This window comes from Anoplopoma fimbria, chromosome 24 (genome assembly GCF_027596085.1).
Source record: "Anoplopoma fimbria isolate UVic2021 breed Golden Eagle Sablefish chromosome 24, Afim_UVic_2022, whole genome shotgun sequence".
In the NCBI taxonomy this organism is placed as follows: domain Eukaryota; kingdom Metazoa; phylum Chordata; class Actinopteri; order Perciformes; family Anoplopomatidae; genus Anoplopoma; species Anoplopoma fimbria.
The window spans coordinates 3,816,674-3,842,128 of NC_072472.1; the positions used below are offsets into that span (position 1 = coordinate 3,816,674).

Consider the following 25,455-nt stretch of genomic DNA (forward strand, 5'->3'; position numbering starts at 1 on the left):
GTTAATGTAAATGCCACCCGCCTTGTTTCAATTAGGAAATGTTTCTTTTATCTGGGGATATTTTTAGCTAGATACAAAGGAGATGCATTCCACACATCCCCCAGAATGCTGTCACGCTTATTTTAAGCTCTGAAGTGTCAAAACAAAAGCTTTTATCTTTGTCTTATTTTTGGTTTTCTCACTTGCAGTAGCAAAAATATCTTATTTCTTCGGGGGAAAAAAAAGTATTTCATTTTGTCACATTCCACTGATAAGAATTGTGGATTCAGATGGTTTATGCACATTCATTTATAGAATGAACAGAAATATAGAGGGTAATCAGTAGTCCTAACATTATGACGACGACAATATTAACCAGAATAACGACAATCTGACAAATAGTTTAGATCTGTCAGTCTGCACCAAAGGGAAGGATGGACAGTTGAACAACTAACCAACATGACCATGTGGGGTAAAAAACACACACAAATGCACACCGGCAAAGTATTTCTCTACTTTTCTCTTCCACAACAAAGCATGTACAGTGAAAACACCTTCAGTCACTTCTTATAATGGGCCTCATCATTTATTGGCAGACAGCTGTGTGTATGCCGGCTCTGATACAATTGTATGAATCCTTAACAACACAATGAAAAAGACTGGCGTGGTGAAGGATCAAAGGATCAACTGGGCCTTCTCAAAGGACTCATCTCGACTCCATCTGATTCAGGCAGGTTTGCAGAAGAGTCAAAGACAACAGATTTTTTTTCTTAACAGAAACCTACATTTTTGAAAAGAAGATTTCTTTTTTTTCCAATAACGATGTTCTGTATGTGATAAGAGAGGACAGAATGAGAAAGGCAGATCAGAAGCAGTCAATGGATGGTTGGATTTAAAGAAAGAAAGAAAGAGAGCAACCTCAGGTAAAGAAAAAAACACAGGAAATGCCAGAGCAGCCTCAAAAATGACAATAAGGAAAGGACCTCATGAGAAAGTCGTAAAGAATGCAGTCGTCTAGAGCAGTTGTTTGTTTGTCTATGTTCCTTGAGCTGGATTCAGCATTCAAACGCTTTTCCAAGAGATACAGGATTACAAAGAGTAGTGGGTGGTTCCCAGAAGATATATTCCACTGACTGTAAATCCTCCACAGGGGTCTTTGACGACAGACCGCACAGAGGCTGACTTACAGATAAACCCCACATCTCTGGACTCATTTACAGATTAAAGATTACCATGATGCAGCACATAAAAAAAGTCATGGCTTAATGCGAGACCCACAAAGTTGGCTGAAAACTTCGCCCTGCAAAGTGCATACGAGTCAAGTTTAACGTCATAAATTCTTTACTTCTCTTTCACCCACCAGCTATTTTTCTTTTAATCTTTTCTATTTTTAATCTTGACTGACTAGAAGCTCCATACATCGTAGAGCTTAAATGCAATCTATTTGATCTAGAGTGCATGCATGGGTTGGATTCGTTGGCATGTCTTAAATGGCCTGCACACTTACTCCTTTGCTCTTTCTCCCCCTACATCTTTCTCTTCCTCTTGAGGCCTTGATAAATCAGCATTTCAAATGCAACGTATCATACAACAATCTGCCATTTCAGAGGAGAAATTAACATTTCTTACAAAGTGACAAGAGTGGCCTTTTGCAGTAATTGGGGCTTTGGGGAGGGTAATGGAGGAGGAAAGACGTCCTCATAGATGTTCAGTAACAGCGTTTAGACTTGTCTTATCTTTGAAAAATGTTAAACTGTAAATTTGCTCTATATGTGTATGAATTAAAGAGCAATCATTCAAGCATGTTATTGGACAGTATTTAATGCACATAAGAATATTTTCTGGAATAGTCAGACTAGCATACAGGCTCTGCAATGGTTTCAGGATAATGTCAAAGGGGGAATTTGCATATTATGACATATTCTGAACCAGTAGGAATGGCAACAAGTTTGTTTTTACAGAAACACTAAACAGTAAGTCCTACTTTTTCTATACTTACACACAATGTACTGCAGTACTTTCAAAATGAATGCCCCAAAAATATAACTCAAGAAAGTCTAGTCTATTAATTACACTATCTCACAATACACGTTCATGCCAATTGTTTCACACTAATTCACTAATCTATGGCTATATGTATACAGAATATATATTCCCATGTCTGTGTGAGTGAAAAGCCTAAAATACCACACTTTCTGTTTCCCTGCACACAGATGAATGCAGTGTATACTGTTTGGTGTGTGTGTGCTCTCTGTATTTGCTTCTCCCGTACACCAGGTGTGCATGAATAGATACCGTATTTGTGGAGTGCTTTAAAGAAAATGTGTTCCTTCCTCTTTTTTTTTTTTTTTTTTTTTGTCATTTGCATCTGTTCCCATGGCAACAAACCCATGGTAGCAAAGGCTTTTTGATAGCTTCCTGAGGAGGGAAACATTTTATCGTTGCCCTTAAACTTTGTCTACATATAGCAGAAGTATTAATTCTGCAGGATAGCTGTCATGACGGCTGTGACTTGGGGGGAAAACGAGCTGTGACGTAGAATGCAATGTCTGTGATGATTTGAAGAATGCATATTATTTTCCTAAGTGTCTGTGTGTTTTTGTTTTCGATGTGAACTCCATTTATCCATTTTCTGTCTGCTATTTGTCTATGCATCTCCTCACATTTGGCCATACCCACAATCCCTCAGCAGAAACACATCTGGGATGCATACTGATCAGATGACCGAACCAACTAAACTTGCTCAATGGCTGCTTCCAATGTAAAGCAGCGGCTGTTCTTGTCCTGTCCCTGATGCTAAGTCCAGACACCAAATGTAGGAAGCTCATACTGGCAGTTTGTATCTTCAGTCTCATTCTTTAGGACACTACATAGAGCTCGTGACCGGAGCCGATGGTTGGAACATTGAATAACTAGTAAATCTTCAGACTTTCCTACTTCAGCAAAACAGTCGAGCACAATATCTGCATCACTGAAGGTTGCTGCATATAAATCTCACACTCTGTCTGAAGCTCATGAACAAGACCCAGACAACACCTTTACTTCACTTCCAATCCAATCTACCAAAGAAATGGTACACAACCATGTGAAAGCCACACAATGCTGGTATGGATATCGTGGAGATTTTATAGATAGGGACATTGATAATAATAAAAATGCTTATCGATACGATAGTTGTTGATACTATTTAACTCTTATTGATACTACTTGATTCAACAGACACACCAATTTAAGCAGAAACAAGAAATTGTTTATAAATGTTATTAATGAGGGAGGAGAAAGTGCTTCAGATGTCTGGTCCTGATGTGCCTTAAGACTGCTTCTCTACCAGAAGCTGGTAGCGTTACAAAGATACCGATAGCAGCACCGTTTGTACAGGAGCTTATCAATATTTCAGTACTGATCAGTCAGGATTCAGTTCCAATTCAATACCAGTTCTTGATAGCCATCTCCAGCTGTGATGCTAGGGATGTAACCGTCACAGCACCAGGGCCTCGGCTGCACGCAGAAAACGTGCTCTATAGATTGATGCCCGTAACGCAGAGTCAAAGTTCACAAGTGTCTCCCGGTTGTTGAGCCTCACTCCTTATCCCCCCCGCTGCTGTCAAGCTGTTTGATTTTCAATCTAAAAAGCACAAGATGATGCTTGTCAGTTTTAAGGTCTATTGTGACGTTTTGCATTTGGGGAAAGTGTTTGTTCAGTGTCCCTACTGTGCAATAAAAGGTTGACTACAGCAAAGTTCTGCCTAAAGTTAAAGTCCAGTTGCAGCCTATGTAGTCCACATAGTTTGCATTTGAATATGTTGATGTAGATACAGAGCACAGACAGACAAAGAATGTCACAAAGATACACTCACAACCCCGACTGACTCATTTTACAATGGCTTTCTCAAAAACAAGGAAGATACAGTGTTGTTTTGATAAAACGTATGAAACCCGCTATTCAAGATTTCTGTCCACATTAATATCCACCTTTATCCAATGAGGTGAGAGCTGCGGATCTGCCAGCCAGCAGGTCTACGGTTCACACCAGCGGGGGAGCCGCTCCATGAGGCCAGGCCTCTCCAGAAGGGGGTCCGACGGCAGTCAAAGGAGGGGCTTTAGGATGCTCCTGGCTTGGCTGATCAAAGACCTGGAGCTAAAGGGGCTCTGTGGGCCCTCTGCAGGGGTGGTGATGGGTTAAGAGATTGAATTCTGTGGGAGGCTTCAAGGTCATTCAGTGAATAATCAGACTGTTTTGAAATCTGCAAAGAAGGCAGAGCTGTTTCTACTGAAACTGCTTTTTTGTAAATTGAACATAGTAAGTGTTTAAAAATTTGATCTTAAAATTGTTAAAGGTTTCAACTTATGTTCTATCAGAGGGTTTGATTTTCTCCAGAATTCTGAATGTTGTCCAAATGGTATACCTGCTAGCACAATCAATAGTTTTATAATAATTAATAATTTGCTGTAGTCAAACATCGACATTTCCATGACAACTGGGGAAAACTCCATCTGCTGATGAGAATCATGTGACATGATGGAGAGCTCCAGAATGGATACTGAATGGACCTTGAAGTGAGATTGTTTTGTGCTCCCAAGGTTGAGAGTGAACTTAAACCGGCAAATTATTTTACTTTCAAAGACCCGTCTTTCACTTGTTTCCAAGTTGTTATGTATAAATGTCCCAAAATATCATCGTAATTACTTTTTATTACTCCTTAACTGTACAATAGTAGCTTTTTTTGTAAATAAGTATGGTAAAAGATATTGAATTATACAAACTCTCACAATGTGAAGTAATCTACTGTAGATATTTGTTTTAATAAATGTCCATGGATCTTGAGAAAACCCAAAATAACACAGAGATAAGTAAAAGAAAGAAAGTATTGCTCCGAGGTAAGAGTTATACAAGAACAGCAGCATCCACTGAGCCACCCTGCCGTCCCACAGTGCATCATATTGAATAGTGACTAATACGGAGCTTGGATAGCACTAAGCTGTACCTCTATTAGTTTTTTTAGCCTAAGAAAGACTGACTGCAGGCTGTCAGGCAGAGTCGCACTTCCCACACACATAAATCTGACAAATGTCAGCAGCGGTTTATTGCAAACCGCGCTGCCACGTAGCCGGGCTTAACGGGAGATTTGTATATCTGGATTTTATTTCGGTTAAAGATTTCATGGAGAGAAAAGGGTTGCTCAAAGGTTGCTCCTGCATTTTATCTCCTCCCAGAGTAATTGGTTTAGAAAATGAGTCTGTCCACAGCCCAGGTTTAATTGGAATTAAACACAAATATATGGAATGGTGCGCCACTCTCACTGTTAGATTAACTGGGTCTATAAATGTCTGCCGAGGTAATCGCATTAGAAAAGTGTGTGTGTGTGTGTATCTGTGGGAGTGTGCGTGCGTTGATATGTAGATGTGTATGCAAGTGTGTCTCTGCTGTCTGTGCAGAATGGTTCCCGTGTGTGTGCACATCCGTGTATGTTAACCCGTTCCACACAAGGTCAGAGCAAACATGTAATTAGCTCCAGGAGATAGGACAGCGTCACTTCATTTTTCTTCTTACTTGTTTATGTCTTGCCTTGTCTATCATGTGTGTGCTCTCTCAAGAGGGTCATGAAATATATTACCAGCTAATGCGATATGAACAGCTCATTTAAGCCTCAGCCACGCACCAGGAAGTGAGTAAAAGCGCATGTCGTTGCGGAGAGCGTGTTTCTAAATGAATCACAGCAGATGCTCACATTTATTTCTGCTGCGCCTTACCTTCTTGTAAATCTCTAATTAACGCTGTTGATCCTTGTGTGCTGCTAAATCAAATCAGAAGAAGATCTACGGGATGATTCGCAGCCTCTTATTGATAATGTGCTTCAATTAATGGAGTGCACTTGAAGTATCAATCCTGCCGCAGTGGCAAGCACCTGTTTGAGTAATTAAGCATCGTGTGCATTCAGTCAGTTGCACAGCTCCCCTACCGACTGCATGCGAGATGAGGAGTAAGTAGTGTGAGGTCAGATCACTGCCTCTTGTGAGAAAAAATTAATTAAAAAATCATCCTGAGAAGAAGCAGCCGTGACACAGCCAACGCAACCTATAGTGCATAATGCAGCAATTCTCCATCACATATCTACAACAAGCAAATCCCTCACAAAAAAGAAAAAGACACTGAAAAGTCTACAATATCCTAATCTCTATATTAACAGATTAACATGCAAGATTTTGGAATCTGAAGCATTTTTTTGTTTGGTTTGGAATTAGCTTGCAAACTGGCTACAAGTGAAATTATCTGATCGTACACGTTGTCTCTCAACTCCCACTCTAGTATCACGTCTCAAGTTAAATCAAAGTGTTAACAGTGAGCAGTGCATGGAAAAGGAAGTCTTTATCTGGATATCTGATGGCTACAATGGAAACCAAGAAATATGTCAGCAGCCCCTCGCCCTCAGAGGCTTATCCTGAGTCAGACTGATAGCCGATAACTGAGCCTATATGGTGCATTTGCATGCAACATGCAGTGGTTGGTAAAGTCCCCAACAGAAACAATCATCCGAGGGTAAACAAAGCTAACGTGATCAGGCTATAGCAAACTAAATTCCTTCATGTTGAAGGAATTTAGTGATGTCATCAGCTTATTGATTTAGATGCACAAGCGTTGTTGAACTTACAAAGTTCAGAAGGATGACACTGACCCAGAAACCAAGGTAAAAAACACCTAACACCTGTAGCCGGCAGCTTTTCTTTGGGAAAGTAGAAACAAGTCTCTAAACACTAATGCACTTTAATGTGTGGTCAATAGTTCACATCAATACGACTTTACAATAACACAAAAAAACTGCCACTTTCCAACGTTTTCTAAAGCCTTTGAGCTCTTCCAGACAGCGGTTCTGCAGGTTCACAGGCATATTCACATCATAATAACTTAATACATGACAGCAGACATTAGATATTTGGGGTTTAATATCAATGCTCTGGTCTCTGCAGCTGTGAGCCATTTGAGGAAGCAGCGCAGTGGCCTGAATCGCACAGTCAGAGCGCTCTGGAGACTGAGAAGTGTCTCTTTGTTCTAGACAGATTATTGCAGGGGACAGTCAAACTAAGATGGGTTGGAACATGAGGGAAGGCGGGAGAACTCAATGCACTGACTTAATACAGAGAGGTTGCCTTCAGGGTGACAGAAAAACAAGGAAAAGGGGAGGGTGAAGGAAAGAAAAAAAGTAGAACTGAAATACTGTAGGAGAGGAGAGGAGATGTGAGTAAAGGGATGGCGGAGGAAGAGAGTGGATGCAAAAGAGGAGAGAGAAAATCAAAGGAAGAGAAATGTCTTGAGGCAGATTAAGGTTTTAGTAATACAAACATTTCTTGAGGGCAACGCTGCTCTGAGGTTAGAAACTATCTTACTGGGCGTGTGAGAAGTTTAGTTTCGCCTCTATGTTAAGGCCTAATGTTAGACTGAAGGCTGATTAAAAAGGCCCAAGAGGAAAAAACCTCTTATAGTCAAGTAAATAAAGAAACAACTTGTTTTCCAGACTTCCTGCTTCACCATTTAAGTCAGACTGTTAGCCAAGTTGGGACCTCAGGGATGGAGAGTGAAGTGGATGAGTGAATAACCAGCGAGGACAGTAGGAGGAAGGAGCGGGAGGGGGGGAAAAAGGGGATAAAGGAGAGGAGCAGAGGGGAGAGGAGATGAAAGAGTGGAAGGGGAGAGGAGAGCTGGGTTGGGGCTCCGGGGAAACGCGAGTGAAGAGGCTGAGAGAGAGACCAGGTGTAGCTGCAGGGATGCTCGCTCCAGTGCTCCGTTTCCTGCTAAAAAAAAAAAAAGGAGGCAGAGATGGAAGTCGCTCTGTGAGCTCAGGGGCCTGGACGCCGGCGTGCAATGAGTGTGTGTGTGTGTGTGTGTGTGTGTGTGTGTGTGTGTGTGTGTGTGTGTGTCAGTCACGGGAGTAAGAGTGTATTTGCCCTGTCATTGAAGCTCCCGAGCCAACCACTAGTGCAGCGTTCCATGGCAAATGACCCTGCAGGAAAGAGCTGCGTTTTTGATTTTTTTTTTTTTCTTCTTCTCTTCCATGAGTGTTTTAGTGTGTGTTTGCACCGCCGTAGCCGCTCTTCAGAAGCAATTACCGAAGCTAAAGTATGCAGTGTTTGTTTACTATGAAAGCGATCTGCCACTCAGGATTTCAATTATCATCCTCTCTGCCTGCAAAAGTCGTGCTTACACACACACACACACACACACACACACACACACACACACACACACACACACACACACACACACACACACACACACACACACACACACACACACACACACACACACACACACACACAGGAGAGTTACTATTGTAACTAATGGGATGAGGCAGAGACGTTTGGAGTGTATACTGTGTCCAGTTGGAGTTTATTAATGCTTTGTTCTGAGTATTTTCTGTAACCAGGGTTGCATGAAAGCATGGTGGAATTATCATGCTAGCTAAGTAGCCAGCTGCTGGCTTGTTAGCCTGCCAGTTCCACCATGATTTCATGCTACACGGGTAACAGGAAAATAAGCCCAACAGCGGGCCATTTCTTAATTTCACTAATGTTTTAGCCTACTAGCAACATTTCTTTCCATCTTTCTTGTAATGTAGCCGTGACGGCTGAGAAGGTTAACAAAAGGTTAAGCTAGAACCATTTGCTCTACTTCTCTGAAAGGTTTCTACGACATTGTAGCTCGCTAGCATCCCAGTTTATCATCTGGAATTTATACAATATCAATTTTGGCCCAGCAACACAACAAGATGACAGTTTTGATGTGTAACACTGTGATGTAACCATGGTGTCGGGTGTAAAAGGGTCTGTTCAATGTTATGTGATCTATGTACAAACATCCCGGGACATGCAAATACACTGGTATGAATTCTATTCTCTGATAACCAACTGCCCTCAACAACTGTGCTTAAAATTGCATGAAGAATTTCAATTAATTTAAGCGTGTTAAGCAGCACCTGTACAAACACGAAGTGTGAATTTCAGAATATTTTCTTAATAAATATTCTTGAGTTGAGGGCAAAAACACTACTAGCACTCCTCATTCAAGCTTGGGATTACAAGTGCCTTCTTGCATTAGAAGTAGGCCATGCTTTCAAGAAATGGTAATGATGCCAATTAACAGTTTAGCTATTAATCACACACACACACACACACACACACACACACACACACACACACACACACACACACACACACACACACACACACACACACACACACACACACACACACACACACACACACACACACATATGCAGGGATAAGCATGTGGCTCAGTGTTAAGGCTTAACTAAGGGTCTGCTTCAAACTAATTGTTTTCAGTGGGTTGCGTAGGACGGAAGTAGTCGCTCAGGGATCAGAGAGTCATTTGTCACAGTAAGGTCTCGGGTTTGACCACTTGAGTAGACAAGTGTGCTATAAAGCGTCCTTGGGTGAGACAGAGAGCCTCTAATCACTTGCGCAGACAAATGCTTAAAATGCAGAAAATGAATGCAGATGATTGAGCAGCGAAAGTCGTTAGGAAAAACAAACCGCAGCATTGCCATCACGAGTAATAAGCAGCCATCGCCTTCCAGCCAGCTGTAAGTAATTCACTTGGAGTGCGGTGACTAATTCATATGAAATAGTATCCATCACTGAAAAGATCTCACGTCGCCATGCAGCACACTTGAATGATGCAACTGTTTTGCATGATAATGAGCGAGGCCTGGGATCGCACTTCAATCCCCGGCAAACTAAACATCTGATGTTCCATAAAGAATGTACAAGATGTGGACGGCACGGGGGTGAACGTGATTACAGCGGAGGATTCAAGTCAACAGAAGGCCTGATCAACAAAGCAACATGTTTTTAAAAACACAACAATTTTATGTTGTAACAGTTTTATTTAATTCAAGAAGTCAGTAGTTCTTATTGATTTGATATGGATTATAAATTGTCTCTATATCTGACACCATAACTGAAGGGTTGCTGTTTTTTTAACACTGTAATATATATATATATATATATATATATATATATATATATATATATTAAACAAGTGAAGTGATCCATATGTATGGCATAATATAAGTGTGAGGCGTCAAGCAGAACTAGGAAAAAAAATTGACTGTTAATTTGGCTGCTGAAACGTTGGCTTACACATCATCTTCAAAAAGATGAAACAACCTAAAGAGTCTCTATCAACCATCAGCGTTAAAAGGTTTCAGTGTCAGACGTTTTTTTTTTTTGTGACATTTCTAACAAAATATTTGAGAGGAAAAACTAGAGCAGTGAAATGCCAAACCATCTCCTACGAGCCAAAACAAGTGGAAACCCTGACAGAGAGAGAACTTCTACTCCTACAAAACTAAATGAAATACTAACCCCTTTATAACCTGTCAGGTAGTTTTTAATGTACAATAAACGCATTCTTACAGCAATCATTTTTGGCCGAATGTAATCGTAAGATTGGCGGTTCGATTCCAGGCTCCTCCAGTCCGCATGTCAAAGTGTCCTTTGGCAAGACATTCAACCATATTTGCTGTATAAATGTGTGAATGTGAATTTTTGTAAAGATGGACAGGTAGCACCGTGCATGGTAGCCCATTGATGAATTAATTAATGAATGGGTATGAATGATGGCATTTAGTCTAAAGCGCTTTTAGTTGTCTAAAAAGGCGCCATACAAATGTCCATTTACCATTGACCATTACCATTACCTGACCAGGTGTGGCTGTCAACAGTAAAGTGCATGAGTAATGAAGGTCATCAAAATCAACCCGGCTCTTAGTTTTCCTCGTCAAGAATTTATATTTTATCCTGCACATATAAAAATAGAGTCAGGGAAGAAACTAAAAACCAACTGCACTGGTGCTCTTGCCAAGCTCCGGAGTTCTAAAATGTTGGATGTTGCCAGAGATTGTGCCATTTTACATATTAACATTTTTGTAAAAACAGACACATAAATTATACAGCATCAATGAAATACTCTGTGCAACAACGTAAGACAATAAAACTTCAGCCCTCAGGTACAAACACTCAATCTAATTAAAGAGTGAATTGTAAATTACACAAGCTTGAATTGGCGCCGTCGTTCGCCAGCAGCAAAGGGACCGAGACCAGATGGAGTCTCACCCCAAGAGGAAAGCCCAACCGGTCCCAGCTAGCTATCAGTGACACCTGTAACATAGGCGCTAAAATGAAAAAGGTCAGCAGAATCCATCCGTATACTTCTTCAGTTCTCTGAGGAAATCACGGACAGGGGGGGATGAGCTTGAAAACAATAACACGGACTGATAACTTCCCCGAGGCAGCTGTTGGGGTTGTTACTCCCTTTGGGTCTTAGAATTACAGCGCCGTCCGTAGTCAGCGACTCATGTTGGAGCAGTGACTCGGTGATGCAGACAGGCCCCGTGGTGCAGAGATGCTGCTCTTGCTAATAATCAGCATCAAGGGCACAGTGTCACTCTATTGTGTTGGAACCATATGAACCGTGAGAATGCAACACTGCTTTTCTAAACAGTATATATATATATATATATATTTTTTTTTTTTTTACCATTGCTGTTAAACTCAGCTAAGTTGTTCACATGCACGAACAACGCGTCAGCAATTCAGACCTGCTGTTTATTGGGCACAGCGGCAGAAGCCAAATAAAGAAGCTCTCATTACAGCTGGCCTCTGATGTGGCTCTATGCTGGTCTGTGCGATCGGCACATTCACATCGGGAGACTGACCTTTTGTCAAATGGACAGAGACACTATTTAAAGTCTTTTCATATAAACATCCAATGAATGAACCGAATAAAATACGAGTTTACCCAAGCCAGTGGTACGGAAACATGCAGATGTTAGCGCGTTGTTTTCAAAAGGTCATGAAACGAGACAGGGATACCAAATATGATACCTTTTGCTACATGATATAAATGATGCTGCTGATGTTTTTGAGCTTTATGGAATGATTTTTTTGTGAGAGACTTGATGTTTTAGTTATTGTCATTAGAAGTTTAATTTTTGTTGATTTTTATTTTCTTGTGCTTTTCTTTTGTTTGTTCAGTTTTTGACCTGTTGTTATTGTCATTAGCACATAAATTGTTGTTAATGAAGTGTTTCTTGTAATTTTTTTCCGGTTATTTGTCATTGATCTAATGCTGTTCTGTTTTGGTTGGTGTGCTTGATTTCTTTTGTTTCCTTCCTTTCTTTGGATTTAATAACATATTTGTTTTTACATTCCGATTACATTACATATTCTGTACAGAATATCTACTGCTTTTAACGACTGTGTTACCTCTTCCAACCTTAAAACTGCATGCCTCGTTTTTATGTTTTTGCTGTAATGTATTTTAAGAATCCTTTTAAATTGCATGTCCTGTATTTGTTTCTGTTTTTATGTATTTTAGGAAGCGTTTAGTAACACCTTGGCCAAGGATTACAGATGAAAAATCTGGCATTTTTTTTATATAATGCATATTTAATAATTTGCTCTGTCCCTTCTCTCATATAAAATAATCTATGGTTTTGTGTTAAAATAAAAACATATTAATGCAACGTAACAACACACCTAGCGTAAATAAACAGCTGCCCTTCGATGACTTTCTTTTGTTACCTAACAAGAGCATCAACGCTACGTAATAAACCTAACGACATCAAGGTCTCCTGAAACTTCTTCAACCACCTCCTCTCAGCCTCCCATCGCACAAATTAGCCAATGATTATTAAGTGCATGAAAAAGCAGTAAGGCCGGCTGAAATGATACCTTTGGAACAGTTGTGATTATGAAAGCGCTGTGCTGATTATGGGGTCCTCTTAGTATGATCATTCCTCCTGGGCTCTCTTTGCAAAGAGCCGTGCTGTGAAAAGGACTTGCACCGTACGTTTACTGCGACAAAAGAAGCACTCTGAGCCGTATGTTGTCATTTATTGCAGAGCACATACTGTGTATAAGTCAGGATAGGAACATCATTTTATACTGTATATCCTGCATTGCATTTCTATAAATATCAAGGGCCTTGTTAGTTGGGGCCCCGGGCAGTTACCTACCTCGACGCATATCAAAGTCCAACCCAGATGTCTTTTTTTTTGTCCCCACTGTCACTGTTTGTACGATGTGTTGCATTATATTCATAACACACTTAACCAATGTCAAGATCCAAGTTGGCCAAAGAATACATATCTTTACAGGAGGAGGAAAGAATACAGGCAACAAAAATGTAGCAGCACACTACGATGTGGAAGCAAAGATCTCTACAGATGCTGCGATGGATTAAGAGGGAACACAGCTTTACGTTTCAAACCAGAGCCTTCCTGTGTGTGTGTGTGTGTGTGTGTGTGTGTGTGTGTGTGTGTGTGTGTGTGTGTGTGTGTGTGTGTGTGTGTGTGTGTGTGTGTGTGTGTGTCAGGGACATACAGTATTGTATGACTTTCCATTTCTTTCTCTACCCAGGGTCACTTTGCCTCGAGGTGATGCTTGTATCTTTATTTTTTTATTTTCTCCCGGCTCACACTCTACTTAAGCTCCGAACCAATTTAACACAGACCGGAGGAGTGTAGAGAGAAGCTTGACAGAGTCACTCAAATCCCCGTCTGCACCATATCGGGGGCATAGTGAGAGAAAAATGAGGGCGAAAGATAGAGTGGGGGGGGAAAGTGGTCTAGGAAAGGGGGGGGGAGGAAAACGGGGGTGAACAGGGAGGAAATAGATCTGCATGGAGACAGAGTGATGTGTTTCCATCTTGTATAAAAGCAAGAGAAGCCTGGCAAACAGCAGATGCATTACTTTATTGCTGTGTAAAGTGCGGCTGTAGTGAGAGATGTTAGTCATCTCCCTTGTTAGTAATTGGCTCCCAACTTTGACAAAAACACATCTGATAAGCAAAGTTTTCACGGTCGGGTCCAGAAGCTTTGGCAGCCATATTGCAATTTCCCTTTTTTACTCAGCCATTAAACTGATGGAGGAGTCGTGAAATTGAGGAGGACGGGCCAAATGAATTCATTTGTCACTTTCAAACTTCTCTGTTTTTCAGAGGCATTCGCCAACAGCTTTTAAAGAGTGGTGATATGAGCGGTAATAAAAGTAGATAGAGAGGCTCCAAAGGAAGAAAAAAATGCGGCTGCACCACCTGTTAACTGAACAAGAGACGACTCGAGAGCCAAGACGACTTCCTCCCCGAGCAGAGTTGACATTAAGGATCTGTAAATGACTTCGACAGCAGAGACAACGGGGAAGACAGTGTGATTCAAAGAAATCGAATTTCAAATGGCACAGCAATATTCAATCGATACACTCGCATCTCAATTATCAATAAGGTCGTAAGTACCAGGTCGGGCCGAAGCTGTGCAGCCGATGCAAAGCGCCAAACGTGTGCGACGCGGCGGAAGACATCCAAACGCTGAAAAGGCAAAAGTGACAGCCAATGGCAGAGCTGTGACAAGCGTGTCAAAATATCTTAGGCATGAATAAACATTCTCTTTCAGAAGAGATTATTTTTGTTTTCTTGTCACGAGAGAAGCAGTGTGTCTTTGCTCCTGTGAGTGCGTGCGTATGAATGTATGTGTAATTTGCTGTGTGTGTGTGTGTGTGTGTGTGTGTGTGTGTGTGTGTGTGTGCGCTCAGACCAAGAAAAGGGATGAGTAGGCAGTCTGTGTTAGAGAGGTGAAGAACAAATGAACAAAAAGCAGAGTGTGCTGTGGGAAAGCTACCGGGACGTGAATGAGGATCAGGACAAAACAGAACGAAAGCTTCTGCAAATTCAATTATACAACACATTAAAGATGCAGCTCATGAGACATTAAATGCTTTTTTAAAAAAGGTGTTCATGAATCAAAAGGGATTTAAAAACAAAGCTCCTCTACAGTACAAATAGTCTTTCTTCATAGAAATTCACAAAATAGTCTGTCATTTTAGCCTCGGTAGCGGCTCCTCCAGCCCTCTGCTACAGATTGCTGTAGAACTGCAGTCATCAGTAATTTGGCGAAGTTCGTTTGGCCAAAAGTTTGACAAAGGATGCCAAATAAGATTTGATTCCGTTTTCTTTCTTTTGTTTTCATATTTTGTTTTGTGAGGAAGCCAGAGTGGGAACAAACTAATTACAACAACACTCATATTTCACTCATCGGTGACAACAAACACTTCTTTTTAATTTGAAGATGAATAAAACTGGAGCAACATGGTTCCCATTATTTCAGTTTCTGGTAAATAAGATGGGAGCAAAATGTCTCTCCATGAGGACATTTCAAAAGGATGGATTAAATATCCTAAATCATTCTTCAAAATGACTGGCTTGGGACCACAGACCGTATATAAGAACTGGGCCTATTCATCGTGATGTCACCCATTGGTTTGTGGTCTGTTGTTTTGAAGCCTCGAGTTCAGTAATTTTTATTTTTTTTCCATTGAATGAAAGGAAGTTACCATATATGGAATACGGCTCTGGTAGCAGCAGCAACCTGTCAATCACAGTGAGCCCACCTTAAATCATACCCTGCTTTATGGTCTGTTTGACTCTAAATGGAGCATCATTTACTAAATGAACATCATGCTGTATTGAAGAAGACTTGAAACTAGAGATTGAGACCATAAACTCATGTTTACAATGTCCACAAATTCCCCATAAGCTGCCTTATCTATGGCTGATAGTAAAGCGCCATAATTCTGGTGCAGTATCCTTGAAAATGTCCCCCAGCAGCGAGGGACAGTGGACGAAGAGAGCTTTCTATTTTCATAGGGGGAAAGTGATGTTTATGAGGCAGGGGACCAGAGCGGGACCAGGGGACATCTCTATCTGGGACAGGGCATCCATTCCATATGGCAACTACTTCCACCGCAATGAATCTACGGGGAGGAGATCAACCTAATGAGGTAAGACCCACGTGACCGATGTGGGGAAAAAAAATTAGGAAAAAGGTGTTGGGGGGGGGAAAATGAAAAAAACATGAGAAGAAAGATGGGGAAAGTTGGACTGCTCGTTAATAAGCTCGCTGTAACAAATAAAGGGCTGTCAGGGGAAGCCTGGAGGGTGTTTGTGTTTGTGTGTGTGTGTGTGTGTGTGTGTGTGTGTGTGTGTGTGTGTGTGTGTGTGTGTGTGTGTGTGTGTGTGTGTGTGTGTGTGTGTGTGTGTGTCCCACCTGGTAGCCCAGCCCAGCTTTAGTCCTTATTGAGCTAACAGAGAGTTCCATGGCGTCTTCTGATCCATCGGTGTGTCATGTGACCGGCACGGCTTTGCGCCCCGCTGAAACCGTTTAGTTCGACTGTGAGCGTTAACACAATGTGTCACTGTGATGAGTGTGTCTCCTCAAGATAGAATACGGCTGTCCAATCAGAATCAAGGATAATTATCATAAATGATCTGTATTGTTGATTTAATTTTTCAAAAGTGTATAAAGTATAAAGACGCAAAGTCCCGCCCCTTCTGGTAGACCACAATGGGACTTCATTTCGAAAAATAAATTGCACTTTTATTAACCATGAATTACACATATGATGTTTGTCAATTTAAAAGTACATTTTTTCACGTAAAAAAGTTGAATTTCTGTCTTAAAGCTGTTGATAAGACAGTATAAGACTGTGATTATATGTAATTAGATTAACTGTACACATAAAAGTTGCGTTAGTGATGTCTCCTTCTGAAGTTACGATGCCTGTGTGTTTCATACCAAGATGTACTCACATGAACAACATTTTTGCACAAAGCTTTTGGCACTGAAGGAGCGTGAAACAAAAGAAAGAGAATTTTTTTAACATCCTGCAAGCGCCCACACACACTCGGTACATTTACCACCTTAAAAAAGTGTGTTGCTGCGACCGTATCCAGCCTCTGTGTACATAACTAACGCTGCAGGGCTGGAGCTCACAGTAAAAGTGGACCCTCCATAGGAGAGCGTGTGTTTGTGTGACCGAGTTAATGGCCTCAGTCACAGGAGAGGGCAGAGGGTTAGCGAGCTGCAAGATGGACGACGGAGGCCGAGCACTGCCACGGGCAGCCGAGAGGACGGAGAGAGAAAGACGAGGTGAAGGGGGGGGGGGGTAATAAAATAACCACAGCTGCCACAGAAAGAGGTGGGATGATAAAGGGTCATCAGAATGGCCGAAGCGAGAGACTCTGGAAACACTGATAGATGACAGATACAAGGGAGGAGGAGTTGAAGGAATCCGCAGTCTGGAAAACACTTTACCTCTCCTGTTTGAGAAATGGTGCTATATTTTTGGGATAATCTGGCTGCAACTATTTTGAGAAATATCGATTAAAACGCCTCTTCTTTTTATGATTTAACGTTTCATTGTTTTCTCGATTAAAAAAAAAGTCAAAATATATTTAAATGTCTAATTTGACATTTTTAAATTACTTGTTTTATCAGGTGAACCCCCCCCCAAAATGTTCTATTACTATTAAGTGATAGGCTAATATGAAAGCCTAGAGTACATTCTGAAAAGAACATGGTGTATTTCCAGATTTAATGATTAATTGTTTTGTCGATAAAAAAAAGGTCAAAATATATTTAAATGTCTAATTTGACATTTTTTAATTACTTGTTTCGAAACCCCAAAAATATTCTATTACTATTAAATAGTAGGCTAATATGAAAGCCTTGCTTAACTTCTGAAAATAATAAGATGAATGAGCCCGTTAACTCTGTCTAAATGCATTTATTTGTTTTAAATTATTTGTGATTTAACGCATACCTCTTCTAAATGGCTGGTTTATCTTTTCAAGATGATAAGTTGATGCAAAGTAAGAATGGTCAGGAATTTTTATTTACACAAAAATATATAGATGGTGTCTATTTATATTGGGTCGTGATGGATTGTCATTTTTTTTAATCTTAATTAAACACTTAATTAAATGGTTAGTCAACTAGGTGGCTAGTTCAATGCATTGGTTTCCGACCTCGGGGTCAAAAATCCCAACAAGGGGTTGGCAAGATGGATCGCAAATGACTAAAAGAGCAGAAAAAAACCTGTTCTGAAAATGATTCGCTTTTACGGACCACTATAGGCAAAAACAATTGGAATCATGCGCTTAATGGAAGGACGGCCAGATGGATGGATGAGTGGATCAGTTCCCTGCCCTGAGCGAAGCACAGATCACAGTGACCCTGGGGAGACTCTGCACTAATTTCTATCTGGTGGATGGCAACACATCACCCATAACCCATCTAATCTGGAAGTCAACAACATCCAGACTCCACTTGCCCAGAATGAAGCGGCTAAAGTGGGAAACATTAAAGACTCCCCCCCCGCTGAGAGCCTTACATTGACCTAATGGAAACAGATGTCCGTTTGGTCTGCCTTCACTGGAGCTTCCTCCTCATCAGGGGGATGAAAGGGATGAATCACACTGTGTTAGATGGTTTCAGATGAATGAGGTTGTAATCAAAGCCAGGGTCAGAAGTGACACATCTGTGCCTTTGATTCTATTTTTTACCAATTAGCAGAGCGATTGGTTGAGAACTGAAATAACCTTCCATAACTTGCGAATTAATCAAGTGCACAATACCACAATGTGCAAGGTTGTGTTTGAATTTTACTCTCCTCAGTTACAGTGTTTATTAGAACCAATTTTATGTAGAGAGACCAAACACACACACGTTTAAAATCCACTCAAATTCATGAGAATACAAAAAAGAAAAATCAGAAAAATGGCATTTATTAATTGCCTGCATGGTAAAGTCTGAAAAGTCAAGGGGTGGCACTGTCTCTCTATTAAAAAGGTATTTCTATGGCATCAATTATTTGGTGATGTGGGTATGGGGAGTGTCATTTTTCACACGGTGAAAAAAAACCGATGACATCCTCAAGGAAAACCCGTTTTATGGCTTTTAGCAAATTCAATCTAAATGGGTTATTAGGTCTGACTGCAGCTGGCATATCAGTCTTTTTTATTGACAATGTGTCCCTTCAGAAGCCATTTGGGGGTCAAATAACTCTTGACTTTGGAGCTGTTTATCAATTTTCCATTCCTGAGAAGACGTGGTGACTTTAACCCGTGTGTGTTATAGACATTTGGGCTGATTCTTCGGCGGAGTCTTTGCAAAAGCGAAAAGCTCAAACTAGCTTAGAGAAATCTTTAAAGTGTCGCAATGAAAACAGGATTAAACTTGTTGAAAGTTTAATAATGAGTAATAATAAAAAGCTGTTCATCCAGTTGTGTCTCTTTGAGTTTTCCCATTTACTTGTGAATATGGTATTTTATTAGCGTTTCTTCTCTTCCCATTGTTATTCTAATGTTGTTCTACTATGTGCACTCATTGTTAAATCAATATGGATAAGAGTTCCAGCTAAACTGGCTGTATGTAAATACAAAGGAGCCAATGACAGCTTGGAAGACAGGGACCCATCCAGAGGTTTAAAGTCATCCTTTTCACCCTAAATGCAAACACCTTTCCTGCCTGTCACAAACCACAAATCCATTTCCAAACACAGAGTACAGCGGTGCTATCGGGTTGGACGCAGGCTTCAGCCTCCTCCAAGCTGCATCAAAGGGAGTACGACCTGCGAACCAACAGATAGTAGAGTTGTAGAATCCTTTGGGAATTTCCTCTGTGACTATGTTTGAATCAACAGGTCCAGTTTGAGCAAATAAAAATAAAACCCCCCTGTCTTGTTTCTCCCCACTGCAAAAAGTTAAATTAAAAATCTAATTAAAAGAATAAAAGTCAAGTCGAGCTGCCCTCTCTGGCTCATTTAATAACATCTGATGTGACATGATATATACAGTATACACCAAAAAAACTAATTAAAAGTGGAAACTACAGCATACAGCCATTAAAGAAGCCACCTCACACAGCCTGCCTTAATCTTCTCAGTTTAGTTGTGTCTTCAGGATGTAAGCCTGGAAAACATCCACTAAAAATCAATTGACGCAGGAGGCTTGAAGACAGATCAATCTGCAAACTCACAAAGAAATGCGTTTTCTGCCAGAACTGCTGAACCTCTCGAGCAACAAATTAAACTACAGTACGTGTCTTAAAAAAAACGTAAAACGTATTAGAAGAACACAAATTTGGTGGTTTATTTATAAGGTAGGTAGTGAGAATATGTCCCAAACAGGGAAGACCAATGACAGCCAAGTGATTGGGACATATGCCAATAATCAAGCAAATTTGCAGCATGGTAAACAAGACGGGGTCCGTGTTTCAAGACGGTTTGGATGGGTTGCAGACTTTGCCCTGGAAGTGGTGAGGTCCAGGCGAGGGGGAGCTGTAAATATCCAACAGGAGCCGAAAGCCGCCTTCACCCCAGGCCTTTCAAAGCTGATCTAGAGCCGGTTGGCCATGGAGGAAATGCCCGTGGCAAGATCCAGCATACCATGGAGAGGCCTCATGAAGGGATCCCCCAGGCAGACCCCAGTTGAGACTGGTATTTTTGGTTCATTATCAAACTGTGGAATGATATATTTGACTACATTTCAGTTATTGTTGTTTTTCTACTGTTTTGTTTTTTTATTGCTTATTTATGATACTTGGTTTTTTTTTTATCTTGTCTTCTTCTACTATGTCTCTTGTGTGCACTTTACTCTACGCTGCTGTAAGCCTGCAAATTTCCCCGCTGCGGGACTAATAAAGGATTATCTTATCTTATCTTATCTTATTAATGTTGTAAAAAACATCACTGAAACTCAAAAGTCAATTGATTTTTGTATTGCCAGGTAGTCCATATAAAAAAAAGGAAGAAATAGTCGAACTTCGTATCTACTGGCCCTACGGTTAATTTGTTACAGGACCGCCAGACCACGATTCGTAATGACAATGACACAACGCAAAAGTGGTTCGTCTGTCTTTTGCCAGAATGGAGAGTTTTGGGCTAATCACAATAATCCAGATACGAGGAGACCAAAGCTCTGCATAAGTACATGCCAAATTCCAGACTGTGACTTTGACCATCGCCCTGAGCTGAGGGGGGGATTGGTTTTCACAGTGGAGCTTTTAGGGTTATCAAATTTGAAAGCAAAATTACCCCAAAAAAAAGATTTTGCCACATGGCTTAATGCATAGCTGAAGGGACCCAATAGATCCGTTTATGTCTCTGAGGGTCTCGTTCTCAGAGAGTTCTGAGAGTAAAAAATGTTTGCCATCCAGCATTTAATAAGCTCTAGGCTCACAACAAATTGGCCTTGAAAGTATATAATCAAAACAAATAGAAAAAAAAAAATCTGAAGACATTGAAAGAAAAAAATAGAGCAATGTTTTGAAAAGGAGGATGAAATGTAGCTTCATCTGCTCTTTAGTTTGTTCCATAGAACACTGCAAGGGAACAGTACACCACCCACTGAGTGATATCCAGATAGATTTTTTAGTTTTTATGTTTTTTTATTGTTGTATTTGATCATTATTAGGGGTGTAACAATTCATCGATCGATTCAATGCTACACGCTCTTATATATGATGCAAAGTGTGAACATCGATTCTAGGGATGGGCCATGACTTTTGCAAATTTGAATAGTCATTGAATTATATAAAATGTTATAATAAATGCGACTGTTGTTTTGCCTTAAAAAACACATTTTACCGTCGCTGGTGTTGCCTGGTTGTAATGTTACGTTAACGTAGGCGCCGCTGAAACATGTGCGGCACTTTAAGTTGGTGCAGTGTGTATGTTTGTGGCACAAAGACCCCCAGTAGTTTCAGTTGGGTGATATGTTCGAGAGGCAGAGCATCATAAAACACACTTTATTCAAACTCAACAAAACCACTGTTGTTTTTTCTACAATTTCAACAATTCAGTCTAGATTTGAAAATGTTTTCTTCAAATAATAAATCGAATGGTTCCCAGGGATTATTGAAAGTATTTCTATCCTTACATTGATACATATCATCACCTTTAAGGTGAATTTTGGAATTCTTAACTGATAAAAAACATTTGCACTTAAATATGAAAAAAGGGCCAATATAACGGGAGGTTTTTTATTCTGCTTAAAAAAAGAAAATCAGCTTTTCTTGAGTTGATAAATATGCAGGTGATTGTGTAAATTGCTTTCATGATATCGTCTCATATCGATTCCAGGGTCATGAATTGCGTCCAATTGAGATTGCAGCGCGACAGAGTTGTTGATTACAACAAATATCGTATTGTTGCCCAAAGAATGAATGTAATATCATATAAATATAATATTATGTCAAACTTGGGATTTCCACCCCTAATATTTATACAGCTAAATACTGGAGCACCTGCTCAGCGAAGTACTGACACAAACTCCATTCATAGGCCAATGAGGAGAAGGCGTCAAGATGGCGGCGGCCAATATCAACATTTGGATGATTCACAAATTGAATAATTCAAACTAGGACCTGTTGGCTCTTTCCAGAGTGAGACAGTACGGATGAAGTCAGGCGAGCAATGTGGAACCAGGCCACCTGCAGGCCAGCAGGGATGATATCAGTTCCAGAGACGCCTCCGCCACCTCTCCACCACCTCTGTTATTTGTACTAAAAAAAAAACCAATTATTGTGGATAATGTGTCTAGCAGAGCACACTGCGAGACATGCTTTTCCAAATCATGTCTTTGTATGTCAGGTGCAATAATTACTTCCCCAATTACACACAAACAAACACACACACATGCTCATAATTCCCGTGACATCTGACTGATTTCCAACATTTTCTGTCTCCCGCTGGTTTGCATTCAGACATCTCCAGTATAAGCCTAATGTGCCGACTGAACAACCCTAATGTGGATTAGCTATGCATGGTTGTGTCTGCCAGCAATCCTTCCCTCCCTGACGTGATATGACTAAAAATGCTGCCATGTTTGTGTGTGTGTGTGTGTGTGTGTGTGTGTGTGTGTGTGTGTGTGTGTGTGTGTGTGTGTGTGTGTGCTGCGTTGACATGAAACCGTGCACTCTAAATACCTCTCTAGCTCTTACTTTCTGTTTTAAGGGATTATGACAGATTTTTAATACCCGTTTGACCTGGAAAACTTCATTTAAAGAGAAGATGCCAACAGGTACGCTGTGCATATGCATGTATGTTTGCATTACATGAAAACGACTACCTACCACTTACATTTCACCACCTGAGCAACCATGCAAGTTGCAGTTTGCATCAATGTCTGTCCATAAATGTCATCAATCATCATTTTATCCCAATAAATATTTTGCATGCTCTCCCCGTGGCAGCGTGGGTTCTCTCCGGGTTCTCCCGCAGTCCAAAGATACAGTACCAGTCAAAAGTTTGGACACACCTTCTCATTCAACTACTTTGAAGAATCTAAAATATAAAACATATTCTGATTTGTTTGTTTACCACATAATTCCATATGTGTTCCTTCATCGTTTGGATGTCTTCAATATTAATCTACAATATAGACAAAAATAAAAATATAAAGAAAGAAAAACCATTGAATGAGAAGGTGTGTCCAAACTTTTGACTGGTACTGTATGCAAAAATGGGTTTTTGGGATAGCTGCCCAGAATTTCATGACCGTTGACTAATGAAATTCTGGGCAGTTCAACTTTGAGTGCAAGTTGACGTTTGAGCCGAATTTCAAGAAATTCCTTCCAGGCGTTCCTGAGATATCTCTTTCTCGAAAATGAGACGGACGTGAGGTCGCATTGACCTTTGACCTTTGGCCACCAAAATCTAAGCAGCTCATCCTTGAATCCAGGTGGACATTTGTGCCAAATTTGAAGAACTTCCTTCCTGGTCCGGACATTCAGACAGACTGTTGCTGCAGCATGAAAAGATTTATAATGTTTTTGCATGTTATTGAAACCAGTGGAAGCCCTACCTCGACCTGTTCACCTTGAAATCGAAGTCATGATCTGTTTGTTGGATAATAACGCTGACTGTTCAGGCTGAGGGTGCATTCTTTGCTAATGAGTGATAGCCAGGGAGTGAAGATTCTAATGATTTACTATAGAGAGCTGGTGATCCGCAGTAACCCTCTGGTAATTTGTGCGAGGATATTGATGTAGAAAAAGGGGAGGAGCTTCACAAAAGTTAGATGTGTATGTGGACTTTCTGAGTGAATTTATATGTGTAAATGTTTGCATGAGCTGTGCAAGTGCTCAAGTCTTGGATGGAATCCCAGCCTGTTAATGACAGATGTACACCGTTTACCTTCAATAAAAACACACCATTAAAAGTCTAAGTATAGATTGATCGTAAAATCATCTTTAAAATGATTTAGATGCCAGTGTTTGTGACTGGGAACAAACTGCAAAGTAAGTGTGCTGACAGCAGAGAACACAGAGGAGGTGAATACAGATTTTATTTTTAAAAGCTTACAGTGCGAGCGCCAAAATCAGTGCTCAGCCGTAGTTTCCCCGATAAACCTGACCCTGATCCAGAGTCGTAAGCACCAAAAGAATCAAATGATTTCATTCCTTCATCTTGATTGAATAAAGTCTGACAGACACAGCACGATTTCCAAAGTGACTGATGCTCGTGTCAAGAGCCTGACAGATGGCGACACGTTACGAAACATTTGCTTCGTCTGTCTGTACAACTATATTTCAGTTGAAATGTTTCGACATCAAACTAAAGTCCCACCGCGGCCTTCAAGTGCACGCCTCACGGGTATCAGAACATCATTTCAGGGCAATTTTTCTCTCACAAAAAGCATCAAAAGTGTTAAACTGTATCACACCTGCAGTCAGACATCAAAGACCTGTGCTGTAGCAGCAGATGCACTGCAAAAAAAGTAGATTTGTTTCTATACAGACACTGGTATGCCTCTGATGGAACCCATGCTGCTGGATCGGGTATCGTCAAGCACGCCAGTCAATGCATCGATCCGATAGCACGTCATCCATTCATCTGTCCGCTCATTTATGCTAAACAGGAAAAGCAACAACTCTTCACGATCCGTGCTGCGCATGTGCAACTCAGATGTGCAAGTTTGGGTATCTGAAATTGGTATTGGGAATAAAAAAAAGAATTCTATGATATTCTACATTTCTACAAAAAAAAAAAGTCTTGAATTTTAACAACCTTAATATATTTGTCAACTCTTTATGTCTCTTTTTTCTTAAGGGAAGTTAAACAAGAGAACATTTCTAGAGTTATGTTAGGATTTCACTAGATTTTTTGGAGTAACCAATTTGTAAAACATACTGCTTTTTTTACAGTGTGTGTCTTCTCTCTGCAGCATCAGTGTATCAGTGTAGGGGTCGAGCGGTACCTTTGAAGAAGCAGTCCTTGCTGTGCACCACGTAGATCCGCCTCCTCTCCAGGCAGGCGGTGCGGTAAACCTCGCAGTGGTTCTCGTAGAACCTGCCATCCGAGCCGCACACCGGCACGAAGGAGGGCCGACATTTCTCCTGGCAGACACACTCGGCGCGGCCGGTCTCTGCCATCAGAACACACTGTCTCCCCCGACCGCAGTAAGTCCTACGACAGGGACCTCCGTCTGGGTCAGGGAGGGCTGGAGGAGCGAGAGAGAGAGAGAAAAGGGTTTATTAAGGGAAGCTAAAGAGGGAATAAGCAAGTTCATAAAATCCTAAGAGACATAAAGAAACTTTCTATATCCATTTGTATTACTTATTA

The 25,455-nt window shown here is 40.7% G+C and overlaps 1 protein-coding gene across 1 annotated transcript in view; it reads right to left on the reverse strand.

The window, feature by feature from the left end:
• Positions 1-25,455, reverse strand: part of fstl4 (follistatin-like 4) — a 183,783-nt gene that overhangs the window by 91,750 nt on the left and 66,578 nt on the right. Inside the window, exon 3 of the mRNA XM_054626363.1 lies at positions 25,091-25,333. Within this exon, the coding sequence (XP_054482338.1) occupies positions 25,091-25,333 (243 nt within the window). The remainder of the gene's footprint in view (positions 1-25,090; positions 25,334-25,455) is intronic.